A 13,192-nucleotide genomic window follows, 5' to 3' on the forward strand; every position below is an offset into this window, starting at 1 on the left:
GGGCTAGACCGGGAACTCATTGCTGAACCCAGACCGCGGCGCGGGCGCGGGGCGGGCTCCGGGGAGCAGCGGAGCGGCCTGTTGCGGGTCTGTCCTCACGGCAGGACTGCCGCCCCACTTCTCCCGTGGCGTTGTTGGCGCCTAGGCTCTCGTCCTCACGTCACTGCTAACCACCTCCCCTCCTCCCCACCAGTCATCTATAAAACCAGCCTCCTGCATCTCCAGCCGCGCCAGATGACCATCTATCTCCCAGAGGTCCGGAAGGTTTCCACGGACTATGTCCATTTACCTGTCTTCAGCCCAAATGTCTTCAGTGAAGATGAAGATGACTTACCAGGTGTGTTCACACGGCGCGAGCCAGTTTGTCAGGAGCCCTCCCTCAGTGGATCATGGCAGGGGACACAGTGGTTGTCGCTTCACAGCCTCTTCGGGAGCTCTCTGGGGAACGCCTGAAACCCACCCCCTTACTCACAGGGCAGGGAGAGACCGAAGCCAGGGGCGGCCACTCCAGGTTGGCCGGCAGCAGGTTTGGTGATCAGGAGGACTTACGAGGCTTGTCCTATGTGGCTGCACCTGCCACCAGAATCTTGAAAGTTGGTGCTGAGCCCCTAATGGGTCAGTCACGTCTCCCATCCAGATAGTCTCAGCACCCTATCTCTGTCCCAAGGCTGTGTCCTCGGGGTGGCTTCTGGGAGTGAGGAGGGAAAGCGGAATGCGGAGTCCAGAGATGGGGCACGGGGAGCCCCCAGGCACCCCGGCCCAGCTCCCAGGTCCGCCGGGGGTCGTGTCCTCTCGCTGACCTCCCCCAACAGGATTATGGCATGTCACAGGAGAAAGATCACATACTATCACTGGTTTGGGGAGGAGGGAAGCCACTAGAGCAAGGACAATTAAGGTGGCCATGCTGCCTCACGTTCACAGAGCACCTCATGTCACCCTCGCAGTAATCCTCTTAGTCATGTGCCCAGATAAAGAGGCGCTAAGGGACTGAGCGAGTCTCAGTGAAATCAGAACTGAACCCTAGTCTCGCTGACCCCAGCCAGCCCTCCTCCTTGTAATCCCTGCTTAGAGCATGGCGTCATTCACATGGTCCTCAGCTGCCCACGGAGCCCGGTGTCTCAAACCCTTCCCCAGGTGGAAAACCTTTGCATTTAAGCACCTCGCTCCCAACCTGCAGTGCAGGTCTCAGTGCGTAGAAGCCTGGTCTCAAAGGCAAAATCTGATACAAGGTTTTAAAATCCCAGTTTACCAATTTTCAAGTAGCTAAAGCATCTTAAATTAAATTAATTTTAAGTGTTTCCTAGTGTGGGGAAACCTATTTTGATTAATAGATAAGAATGATTTCTAATTAGTCTGCCATTTATTTATATGTAACTATTCTCAGAAAAATCCACCTTCAATTTTATAAATATGGAGATTCCTCTCCTTACCACCAAGCAAGGTCTGAAAGCCTCTGCTTTCTGAGCCAGAGGAACCCTGCATTCTCCTGTATCTGGTCATTCTGGAACAGAGGGCCTCTCATCCTCGCCATGGGATGGGGGGGGGTCACACATCCCCACTTAGACTCTGATCTTCGGGAAGTGGTTTACCTTCTCTCAGCCCAGGTTTTACATGTAAAATTACCTGTCCTATGTTTTCTGACAGGAGCCATCCTTGGTTCTCTGATGATGGCACACCTCTCCTCACAGGCAGAGCTCATGGTCTAAACTAGCGGTCCCCAACCTTTCTGGCCCCAGTGACTGGTGCCCCTATGAGAATCTAGTGCCTGATGATCTGAGGCAGAGCTGAGGCGGTGATGCTGGCGCCGGGAGCGGCTGCAGATACAGACGAAGCTTCGCTGGCTAGCACACCACTCTCCTCCTGCTGTGCGGCCTGGTTCCTAACAGGCCATGGAGAGGGTACCAGTCCACAGCCTGGGGGTTGCGGACCCCTGGTCTAGACTAACACAGTGCTAATAGGCAAGGTTTCGCAATCACATAAACCTGCAGTTTGGTGAAGCCTCATATACTTGAGTTTCAGAGCTTGTCCCCTGCTATTCGAGAATCGTGGATTTAGAAGTCTGACACGGTCCCCTTAACTCCCTCCCTACTCCCCCAGAATGTGGCTAACATAGCTCTCTCCGATGCTCAGCTGTTTTTGCCGCTGCCATTAACTATCTGCGGTTCTCAGTGAGAGGAGGGAACGTTTTGTCTCAGGCTTACACTTCACACTGGCAACATGGCAGAGACGCCTTCAGCGGGAAGATGCCTGTCCCTGGGAACCCCTACAGACCAGAGAGCATGTGGAAGAGGGGCTGAATAGGAACAAAAGAAAACTTGAGATGTGTAGCCAGGGGAGAGCGACATCTCACTGGAGGACCCAAGGGAAGGCAGGGAGGGAGGGGATGGCTGTTACAGGTACCAGGGGGCGGGCTTAGCTTTCGATGAACCAGGGAGCTCCATCCTATAATGCTGGTGGAAGTTCATCCAGCTTTTACAGTTCTCCCGTCCAGTCCTGTTTCCTGCCCATGAGCTCGTTGCCACACAACACTCAGGCCAGTTGAGCAAACTTGTCAAGCGCTCAATGGGCACTTAGGACAGGACAGGACAGCGGGTCTGAGCACACACATGTGTCTGCAGGCAATTGCTCAAGCACACGCTCCACTAAATTCCCACGGGAGCCCGTGGCACATACTTACGGACCAGATCCAGTGTGGCTCCGCCTTACATGCTGTTTGAAATGCTCACAAGCAGATAAATTAGGAAACAAGTCTTCCCCTAACATGCAGATTTGCTGAGGATTCTTTTCTTCAGTTTCTCTACTCCATGTTTCATGGTTCTGTTTACAAGAACTTCACATACATACACATTTTAGAAGCACATCTGCCCCGTGGCACATCCCACATTGACCAGCCCATGACCTGGATAAACCCACATGGAAACTGAGGCATGCATCCTGGGCTGGTTTCATACTGTGCCCTTGCTGTTTCTTCCACAAACGAATGGGCTCTTTTGTGGATATCACGAGTAAAAAGCATCTTGAAATAAGTATTTGCCACGGTACCAGTACATGGTACCAAACTGAGAAGGTGCAGAAGTGTATTCATTGACAAGCCCTAACAATGTCCTTAGCTGATGGACGAGAGCAGGTGCCCTGCAGGCCCCACGTCGGGCAGCGCTGCCTGTCCTTCCAGAAACACCAGAGAAGCTTTGTGAAGCTTGTGTGAACAGCCCAGCTTGCCCCAAGCAAACACATCGCCATTGATAGCAGTTGCATTTTGTATGTGAAAAGACTGGATAAGTTGAGAAATATTGCTTATTCTGACCCAGTTTCATGGCACTCTTGTAAACAGCTCATTTTTCTCATTTCCTTCCAGTGACGGGAGCATCTGGCGTGCCTGAGAACAACCCGCCTTGTACCGTGAACATCCCCATCGCACCCATCCACAGCTCTGCGCAAGCGATGTCCCCCACGCAGAGCATCGGCCTGGTGCAGTCCCTGCTGGCCAATCAGAACGTGCAGCTGGACGTCCTGACCAACCAGACCACGGCCGTGGGGGCCCCTGAGCACGCAAGTGACAACGCCGCCCAGTACCCAGTCTCCAACCGCTACTCCAACCCTGGACAGGTGATCTTCGGAGGTGTGGAGATGGGCCGCCTCATCCCGAACCCTCCGCAGCTGCCCCTGCCGCCGCCACCGGGGGTGGCCCAGTTGTCAGTTGCGGACCACGGAGGGGACCGCGAGCTCGAGCACCTGCAGAAGCCGGTCAAGGCGCTGCGGCCCGCCCCGCCGCTGTCTGCCGAGGGGGATGCCGTGGTGTTCGGCGCCACCCAGGAGGTCCAGGTGGCGAAGCTGAACCCCCCACCCCCTTACCCAGGAACCATCCCGGCCGCCCCGACCACGGCAGCGCCGCCGCCCCCGCTGCCGCCCCCGCAGCCCCCGGTGGACGTGTGCTTGAAGAAGGGCGACTTCTCGCTGTACCCCACGGCGGCGCATTACCAGCCGCCCCTGGGCTACGAGAGGATCACCACCTTCGACAGCAGCGGCAACGTGGAGGAGGTGTGCCGGCCTCGGACGCGGATGCTCTGCTCGCAGAACACCTACACCCTCCCTGGCCCGGGCAGCTCGGCCACCCTGAGGCTCACCGCCACCGAGAAGAAGGTGCCTCAGCCCTGCACCAGCGCGACCCTGAACCGCCTGACGGTGCCGCGCTACTCCATCCCCACGGGGGACCCGCCCCCCTACCCCGACCTGGCCGGCCCGCTGGGCCCGGTACGCGGCGCCGCGCAGCGGCTGGACGGCGGTCTCATCCACGCAACGCTGCGCAGGAACAACCGCGAGGTGGCGCTCAAGGCGGCGGCGCAGGCCGAGCCCCCGCGGGCCCCGCTGCAGCACGCGTCCCTGCAGCACCCCGCCAAGCCCAAGGGCGCTGCGCAGTTCCCCGCCCGGCCCCCGGCCGCGCTCTACACCTGCAGCCAGTGCAGCGGCGGGGGCGCGGGGGGCGCGCAGGCGGCCGGCGCCTCCCCGCTGGCCTCCCAGTCCTCCTACAGCCTCCTGAGCCCGCCCGACGGTGCCCGGGAGCGCACCGACTACGTCAACTCGGCCTTCAGCGAGGACGAGGCGCTGTCCCAACACTGTCCGGTGGAGAAGCCTCTGAGGCACCCCGCGCTGCCCGAAGCTGCTGTGGCCATGAAACGGCCGCCCCCTTACCAGTGGGACCCTGTGCTGGGGGAGGACATTTGGGTGCCTCAGGAAAGGACAGCACAGACTGCAGGGCCCAACCCCCTAAAACTGTCCCCTCTGGTGGTGGGTCAGAGCCAGCACCTGGACGTGTCCCGCGTGCCCTTTGTCTCCCCCAAGTCCCCCGCTAGCCCTACTGCCACCTTCCAGACAGGCTACGGGATGGGAGTGCCGTATCCAGGGAGCTATAACACCCCCCCTTTGCCAGGAGTGCAGGCTCCCTGCTCCCCAAAAGACACCCTGTCCCCAACACAGTTTGCACAGCAGGAGCCGGCTGTGGTCCTGCAGCCGACCTACCCACCCAGCCTCTCCTACTGCACCTTGCCCCCCATGTACCCCGGGAGCAGCACGTGCTCGAGTTTACAGCTGCCGCCCATCGCCTTGCACCCCTGGAATTCCTACAGCGCGTGCCCACCCGTGCAGAGCCCCCAGGGCACTCTCCCCCCCAAGGCGCACTTGGTGGTGGAGAAGCCCCTCGTGTCCCCACCGCCCACTGACCTCCAAAGCCACCTGGGTACAGAGGTGATGGTAGAGACTGCAGACAACTTCCAGGAGGTCCTGTCTCTGACGGAAAGCCCGGTCCCCCAGCGGACAGAGAAATTCGGAAAGAAGAACCGGAAGCGCTTGGACAGCCGAGCAGAGGAAGGAAACGTCCAGGCGGTGACAGAGGGCAAAGTGAAGAAGGAGGCGCGGACTCTGAGCGACTTTAACTCCCTGATCTCCAGCCCCCGCCTGGGGAGGGAGAAGAAGAAAGTGAAGAGTCAGAAGGACCAGCTTAAAGCGAAGAAGCTGAACAAGACCAGCGAGTTCCAGGACAGCTCGGAGAGCGAGCCGGAGCTGTTCATCAGCGGGGACGAGCTCATGAACCAGAGCCAGGGCAGCAAGAAGGGCTGGAAGAGCAAGAGGAGCCTGCGCACGGCCAGCGAGCTGGAGGAGTTCAAGTGCCGCAAAGCCAGCGAGAAGGAGGACGGGCGGCTGGGCAGCCAGGGCTTCGTGTACGTCATGGCCAACAAGCAGCCGCTCTGGAACGAGGCCACCCAGGTGTATCAGCTGGACTTCGGGGGGCGGGTGACCCAGGAGTCTGCAAAGAACTTCCAGATCGAGCTGGAGGGGCGGCAGGTAAGCGTGTCCCAGGCCTGCCAGAATCGTGACTTCCTGGTCTTGGCAGGTCTCTTTGGGTTTTAAGAACCGGGTGAAGGGTCTCGGCACTTTGGGGAGCATTTTCCAAAGGCCACCTGGGAAATATGGAAAGCAACTGATCCTCTTCACGGGGGGCCATCTGGGGTTGTGATTTTCAGGGTGCCCATAGCTATCCTTTATTTCTCATCAAAGTGACACATGTACTGATTTTTTAAGGTCAGATGACTCTATAGACCCACGAAGAGAACTAGGAGGACCCTGCCCAGCCTTGCCCACTCCCCCCCCAGAGGCACGAGCTTCTGACTCTGCCTTTTTCCAGATTTGCCACCATATTCGTAAAGGACATGTTTTTGCTTTTGCTTATATTTATCAGTTACTCAGTTGTGGCATCATGGATTGAATGTTTCCTGAGAAACGGGAGGGTTTATTTTCTTCACCCTCACCCCGTCCCTACACATGTGTGAACTCTCCTTTCCCGCCTTGTCTTAGTTAAGTCATCAGTTACCTTGTTACGCCAGTAAATGTGATTCACAGCTGAGCCATGTAGTAGAGTCTAATTGCCTTCCCTTTTTTATTATATAGGTTTCTTTCCTAGACAGAATAATTACCCAGTTTTTGTTTGTTTATTTCTCTGTGCATTTATTATTAAGTCATTCCGCAGTTCTCAGCACCGTTAAAACACGTCAGGTAGTTCGCTGGTTCTTCCTCCTCCAGTCCAGAACGCTGCTCTAGCCGTGCTGCGGAGCTGTTTTCTGGGGCTTCGCTTCTCCACCATCCGGGGAATTCCCTTCACCTCTCATATGTAAATCTCATTGTCATTAATTCACCCAACAAATATTTATTGAGACTCTGCTGTATGCCTGGCAATCCTCTGAGCCAGGAGTCGCCAAACTGGCGCACGGGCCAATCTGGACTGCTGCCTCTCTTTATAAATGAAGCTTGACTGGAACACAGCCATGCCCGTCCACGTAGTCTGTCCGCAGGGCTTCCACCCTATAACAGCTTAGTTAAGTAGTCGTGGCAAAGCACGTGACCTAAAATGCCTAAAAAGTTTACTGCCAGCCCCTTACGGAGAGCTCGCCAACCCCTGCTCTAAGCGCAGAAACTGGAGCAATGAGGAAAACAGAAAAGCCCTGTCCTCGTGGAGTAAAACGGAAGAGAGGCCATAAACAAAAAATCCATGTAGCATGAGGTCACGCGGTAGTGTAACGTGGCCACTGAGCACCGAAATGAGAGGAAAGCAGGCTCCAGAGATGAGCACAGTGGGAAGGAGGCGTGCCGTGTCCTGTGCCCTCTCTGAGCAGTGACATTTGACAATTACGATTGACGTTTCTCTTAAGCCTCTGAGCCCGTAGATTCGTCTTCCTGCTCTTTCTTTCTCCTGCCTGTTTTTCTGGGTGAGGAAGCCGCTTCTTCGACCTGTGGCGCTTCCCATGCTCTGGGTTTTGCTCTTTGCCTCTCCACTGCGTTAACACGCGCCTCTGTTTCTGACGAGCCCATAGACAGGTAGATCTAGAAGCCTATCAGAGTCCCTTTTGTTGGCACGTCCCTCACAGACCGTGTCGCCTCCGCCCACTGGGAGCCGCACAGCCCCGGCCGCCCTGTGCCACCTCATTCTCCTCTAACGTCTTTGCTTCCCGCGCCTGCCCAGGTGATGCAGTTCGGAAGGATCGACGGCAATGCGTACATCCTGGACTTCCAGTACCCCTTCTCGGCCGTGCAGGCCTTTGCTGTGGCCCTGGCCAACGTGACTCAGCGTCTCAAATGAAGAGACTGGCCTGGGCGGGAGGAAGAGGCAGAGGAGCTTCGCGGAGCGGTCTGAACGCAGATGCCAGAGGAGCCCGCGGGGGCCCGGGGGCCTGGGGGCCTGGAGGACGAGGCGAACGGGAGGAGCCTGCCAGGCCCAGGGGAGGGCACTGACCTTAATCATTGCCATTTGTTTTGGTTTTTATTATCTTTTATCGTCTTTCTTTCTTCTTTCTTTTTGAACAACAGAAAAATACAGGAGAGTGGTATTTGGAAGCAAAAGTGCCAGGCGCCTGGTGTTTTTTTAGGAAATATAATTGCTTGTAATGCCCTACTGGGTTTGCTTCTGTCGGCCACCAACAGGGGGCGCTCCGGAAGGCAGGCGGACCGCCTCTGGCCTGCCGCTCCTTCGCACACGAGGCGCGCGCGTGATTTTCATTCTCCACAACATCACCACTAGTGTGAAAATGAGAAACCTTTCTAAAAAAACACAACCAAAAATCCTGAAGGTACAGGTTCCCTTAGGGGACAGCATTTAATTCACGTGTTATGACTTCCCCAAAGGTGACTTGATTAATGAAGGGTATTTTGGCAAATGCACTGTCTGACTAGTAAAGGTAGGCTTTCTATGGGGGTGCTATTACCAGCTCTGACTACAGTTCGCTCCTGATGATGTAGGGGGAAGGCATGACGGGCGAGGAAGGAACTCCTGCACGTGTACACGTGGGTGACTTATGTGGCGTGACTTGAAATAGTACAAGGGCTACGCTCCTCTCTGGAGGATGTTTACATTGAAGACTCCACTAGTTTTATAATATGTCAGAATTCCACAGGTTCAGTAGGATTGACTGGAGAAAGTAAGATGCGACAGCATGTGGCCGGGGCAGTGGTTTTCTCGGCGGGCGCCCGGGTGTCCCTGAGAGGTACCGTTTATTCCCGCTCTCCTTTCATTGCCGGCTCTGGAAAATGCGGCCGTAGACATCTTTGCCATGACACAACGCCGTTCTGCACTTTCCCTTTTGCTAAAAATGCTAACGATACTGATTTGAAAGCGCTCCTTTCCTCTTCTCATCTGCATTAACTTCATTCAACTAGAGGTGTTTTTCAGCAGATTAGAAACGTAACTGAAAAATTTTAAGCATTCGCCAGGGTATTAAGAGATAGGGTAATAGTTGACTCTTCCACAGAAGTCCCACAGTCTTCAGGAAAAAAGGTTGTTCATTCACTGTACAGACTGTTTATTGAGGAGATAAACCACTGGGAGAACGTGGTGAAAATTGTAGTATTTAAGATGGTTAGTTTACCACTAAGAAATCCACCGAGATGATCTTTTCTCACCCCACGCCCTCCTCGGGGGACACCTTGGGCAGCATCCGGCCCGGACGAGGAGACCCAGTTTATTATTTTGGGTTGTTCTCAGCCATGATGTTGATTAGGGCAGCAGCATGAGAACTGTGCACTGGCTTACAGTCCTAAATTTGGATTTTGTTTGAAAACAGACAAGTGGAAGATACTACAGAAAAGTATTTAAAAAAAAATTTTTTTAATAGAAAAACTTGCCCATTCCTTTCTCAGAGCAAATTAACATCTGTCACCCACCTTCTCTCAAGCCCCTGAAGAAACACAGGAAGATGATAAATACGGCAGAGGACATCTCCTGCTAAAACCAGAGTTTCCCGTCTTACATCTTAAAATGTCAAACCCGACTCTTTGGTGGGTAAATTCTTCCAGAAGGAATTTAATAGTTCCTTATGTGAATTATATAATTCCTTTATGTCAGTTTCCGTAGTTTGATGTTTCAATGCTTATTATTAGTTGTGCAATATGGTTGGTTATAGCCTATTTCTAAAATAATTTAAATGCAGTTCCCTGTTTTATTGTCCAAGAGATAATTATTTATCTTGCTTTAATAGTATTCTTAAGGGTTATTTTCTTAACTATGTACCATTATGGCCATTTTATTATTTATTTAGAAAAATAGTAACATTTGTAATAACTTACTTGGTAGCAGTATATTTTACTGCAAGAAATAAAGAGGATATGCTAGAAGGGTTTTTTGCTGGACAGTTTGTAACTTTACCTAATTGGGAAAATTTTTTCTATTAATCCTTTAAAAGTAATTTTTTTTTGCATTTTGTAGTATTGATTATATTCAAAGGAAATTTGAATATAAGATAACATATCCTAAAGTAACATTTCCTCTTTTGAAAATTATATTTTTAATCAAAAATAAAAGGTGATATGAAATGAGAGGAAACTTAGCATGAGAGTCGCAAAAAAAAAAAAGGAATGATTAGTAATAAGTTCAATTTTTAAAGTTCTGATTGGTGTTTGAGATACAAGGACCATGAAAAACTACATTTTAGAACTTTTCTTAGTAAGAGCAAGTATAAGGGGAAAGCCTTGTCATAAAGACTACAGGTACCTGTATGAAGAGAAAGCAAGTGTATGTAGCAAATAATTGACTAACCTGACTAAACTCATAGCTCACCCCCCACGTGGAGATAGAGGTGTCTGTCTGGGATGTTCACACGCACGCGAATGAGCAGCTGCTGCCCACTCGGCCCAGAGGCAGAGGGGATTTCAGATGCCAAAGTCCCTTAAACAGATACAGTGGTTGTAATGTGGTGTCTTTGAAGTTGGTAATGATGCTTTACTTATTTTAAAAATTGTTTTCATTCGGTCAGTCTCGATTCGTTAAATACAGCAACGGTCACTACTTTATGCAGCAGAATTCTACATCATGTTTACTAGCAATGTATGAATATGAAGATACCTCATTGAATCCCGAAATTTAAAAACATCAGCCCAGTAAATAGTCAGCTACATAAAAAGTCCATGCCTTTCTTGAGGGAAGCAGTATATTAGCAAACAAAAAAATTTTTAATTTGTTTTAATTTTAACTTCATCGAACCAAAGGCACAGATTTGTGTAGAATACACCCATCAGATGTTTACCCTGAAAAAATTGGTACCAAGGCAGCGTAAAATGTCAGAGCTCTAATGGCAGTGTAGGTCAGGACCTTGCAGGTTGGTATTTTTCACCCGTGGCCATTGCTCCCTTGTCAAGTGTCCCGCGAGGGCATGCAAAGATGTGTACATTCATCTTACAATCATAGGAGAAAGTCAGGAGGCTCAGAATCGATCGAACCTGCTCTGCCACAGAGCTGGAGGGGGATCCCGGGCCTCCATCTGTCCCTCCATAAAGTGAAAGGGACCACCTGGACGACCTCCTAAACTCCTTCCAGCTCTGACAGCCCAAGGGCTCCAAATGGGCGGGTTCCCCATTCCACTTTGTGGACTCGAAGGTATGTCTCAAAACATTGCCTTTTGGCAGAGAAATGTTTCTTTTCCTGTGTTAATGAGTGGTCTACTAAATGCAAATCAGGGCACTTAATATCTTTAGAAGCTTCACCTCCAAAAGCAAATGCATTTGCAATTGTGTTTTCATACAATGCCATAGAAGCCCCCGCTACACCTGAGACAGGAGCCTTCCCCTGCGCACCCCTGCTCGGTGGCTGCTCGTGAGAACAGCCCTAAAATAAGTCCACACTGGCCCCAAAGACCGGAAAGGGAGTTGAATACAAACAGGAGTGTACGCCGAGGCCGCCTTGAATGCCTAAGTGTGCTCTGCAGTGGTGCATGATCTTCCAGTTCAGAAGGTTTCTAGAAAAGGACCCCATTGTATGGGGCTTTTATCACTTGGCCACATCAATGGCTGTGATCCAAGTCCGCAGAGACAAAATGTGTCAAAACTGTCGTTTGAGTTCCTGGGAGTTTGTAATAGCACACAACTCAAAACCTTTCCCCGTTTGTGGATTTCCTTATCTCCGGCTGATAAAACTCTGAAGGGTTGTGGCTTATTTTGTTTTCGTTTCTTTGGCTTTGTGCAATTTTCTTGTAACTCATACCTATATTTTCTGTTTACAAGTTCTTTTAAAGGGGAGGGGTAGGGTTCTAAGATCTTGTTTATTGTAGATAAAAAAAAAAATTTTTTTTTTCGTGTTGTAGAAAAAGCATGGGTTATGTGTTTGACTGAAAAAGGCACTGTATTATCTACCAAAGGGGTATTGTTTTTGCATTTGTTTATAAATGCATTATTTTGGTACTGTAAATTTGGACATAATTTCTGAGTCTATTACTACTGGCATTTTCTTTCTCTCTCTCTCTCTCTCTCTCTCTCTCTCTCTTTTTCTTTTTAACTAAGTGCACAATGCAGGTGCCCAGACCCCACACCAGACCAGACCACCAGCATGTACCTGTCCAGGCCTTGGGGACGACGCACTGTCCCGTTAGCCTCGCTCCTCCGAGTTGGTTGGTTGGTTTGTTTTCAGTACAGCATTCTGCTTTGTTTTACTTTCCAAGCAGGATCTGTTATCCTGCTTGCATTCTAATGAGCTCACCCCGATTTGCCTCTCTTCTTATGTATTTTGTGTATTAGATTGTGAGGGAGGTGTTCTAGAAGGCATTAATGGTTTGCATTCCAAATGCTGTGGTTTGTCCAAATTATTTTCTGTCTTTATTATTGAGATGGACTAATCTCCTTATTTTTTTCTTGATGATTTGAAGTTGTAAGAATTGTCCAGCTATTGCTTAATAAAATTTTGCAGATCAAAAAAAAAAAATCAATTGTTTGTGTGCGGAATTAAGATGTGGGTCTTGAGTACTTTGAGAAGAAATCACTGCTCTCCATTGGCATGACCCATCATCCCTCCCGCTGCTTTACCAGATTACTGGGTTACTGCCGATGGCTACCCGATACCCTGAGATCCTTATCATTGCTCTTTTTGAGAAGAGAAGTCAGAGGTTGTACTGTCTTCTTGATGAGATGGTTTCAGTTTGGTTTTCTTTTTTCTTGTTTTTTAAAGAGGACTTGATTCAGGATGCATCTGTCGTAACACCTGCAAGATCAGAGGCACTAAATACACTGACACCTTCTTTGTTACTTTGTAGAAAACACTGAGCCAGGTTTTGAGCAATTCCACTCTAAGTGCTAATATGACTGTTAATTGTTGTTATTGCTAATGAGTCTTCCTGAACCTCCTCACTCTACCCATGGAGGGGAGGCAGGCAGGGACTGGGGCTCATGGGAGGCTCCCCTGCAAACACTAGCTCACGTGCATGTTTACAGAACTGCCCCTTTGATTTTTCAGAGACAAAAATAGACATGTGATCACTCAGGCTTTACGAGACAGAACCAAAAACCACGGTCAACTCTAACGTATTCTAATCGTGCATTAAGCTTTACAATAATCAGGACTATAGATCTGTGCTTTAAATAGTAATAGCTGTTAGAGACTAACTGACCTGAATTTTGTATGAGAATCGAAACATTTCTCATTGTATTATGAAGGTTTGTGAACTGCAAGTCAATAATTGTTGTATCTTTATCACTTACACCAGTTAGCAAGGAGCCCTGATTGAAAACAAGCTCCCTCTTTCCCTCCTCCCTCCCCCCAAAAAAACAAGGAACCAAAACCCTAAGAGCCAGGCTGGGTCTGAGTGTGTGTTAAGGACCCATGTCTCAGATCACTGTCCCCACCTGCCACATGGTCCACTTTGGGACAACTTCAGCACGAGTCGATGTC

General features: G+C 50.6%; 1 protein-coding gene across 8 annotated transcripts in view; it reads left to right on the plus strand.

Moving 5' to 3' along the window:
- The window catches only part of TULP4 (TUB like protein 4), a 165,673-nt gene extending 155,768 nt beyond the window's left edge, over positions 1–9,905 (plus strand). For all 8 annotated transcript variants that reach the window (XM_036223239.1, XM_036223248.1, XM_036223230.1 and 5 more), the window contains 3 exons: positions 194–337; positions 3,356–5,838; positions 7,511–9,905. In XM_036223239.1, the coding sequence (XP_036079132.1) occupies positions 194–337; positions 3,356–5,838; positions 7,511–7,627 (2,744 nt within the window). In that variant the 3' untranslated portion in view covers positions 7,628–9,905. The remainder of the gene's footprint in view (positions 1–193; positions 338–3,355; positions 5,839–7,510) is intronic.
- Positions 9,906–13,192: the final 3,287 nt, after the last annotated feature.

This window comes from Rousettus aegyptiacus, unplaced genomic scaffold, assembly GCF_014176215.1.
Source record: "Rousettus aegyptiacus isolate mRouAeg1 unplaced genomic scaffold, mRouAeg1.p scaffold_m13_p_1, whole genome shotgun sequence".
NCBI lineage: Eukaryota > Metazoa > Chordata > Mammalia > Chiroptera > Pteropodidae > Rousettus > Rousettus aegyptiacus.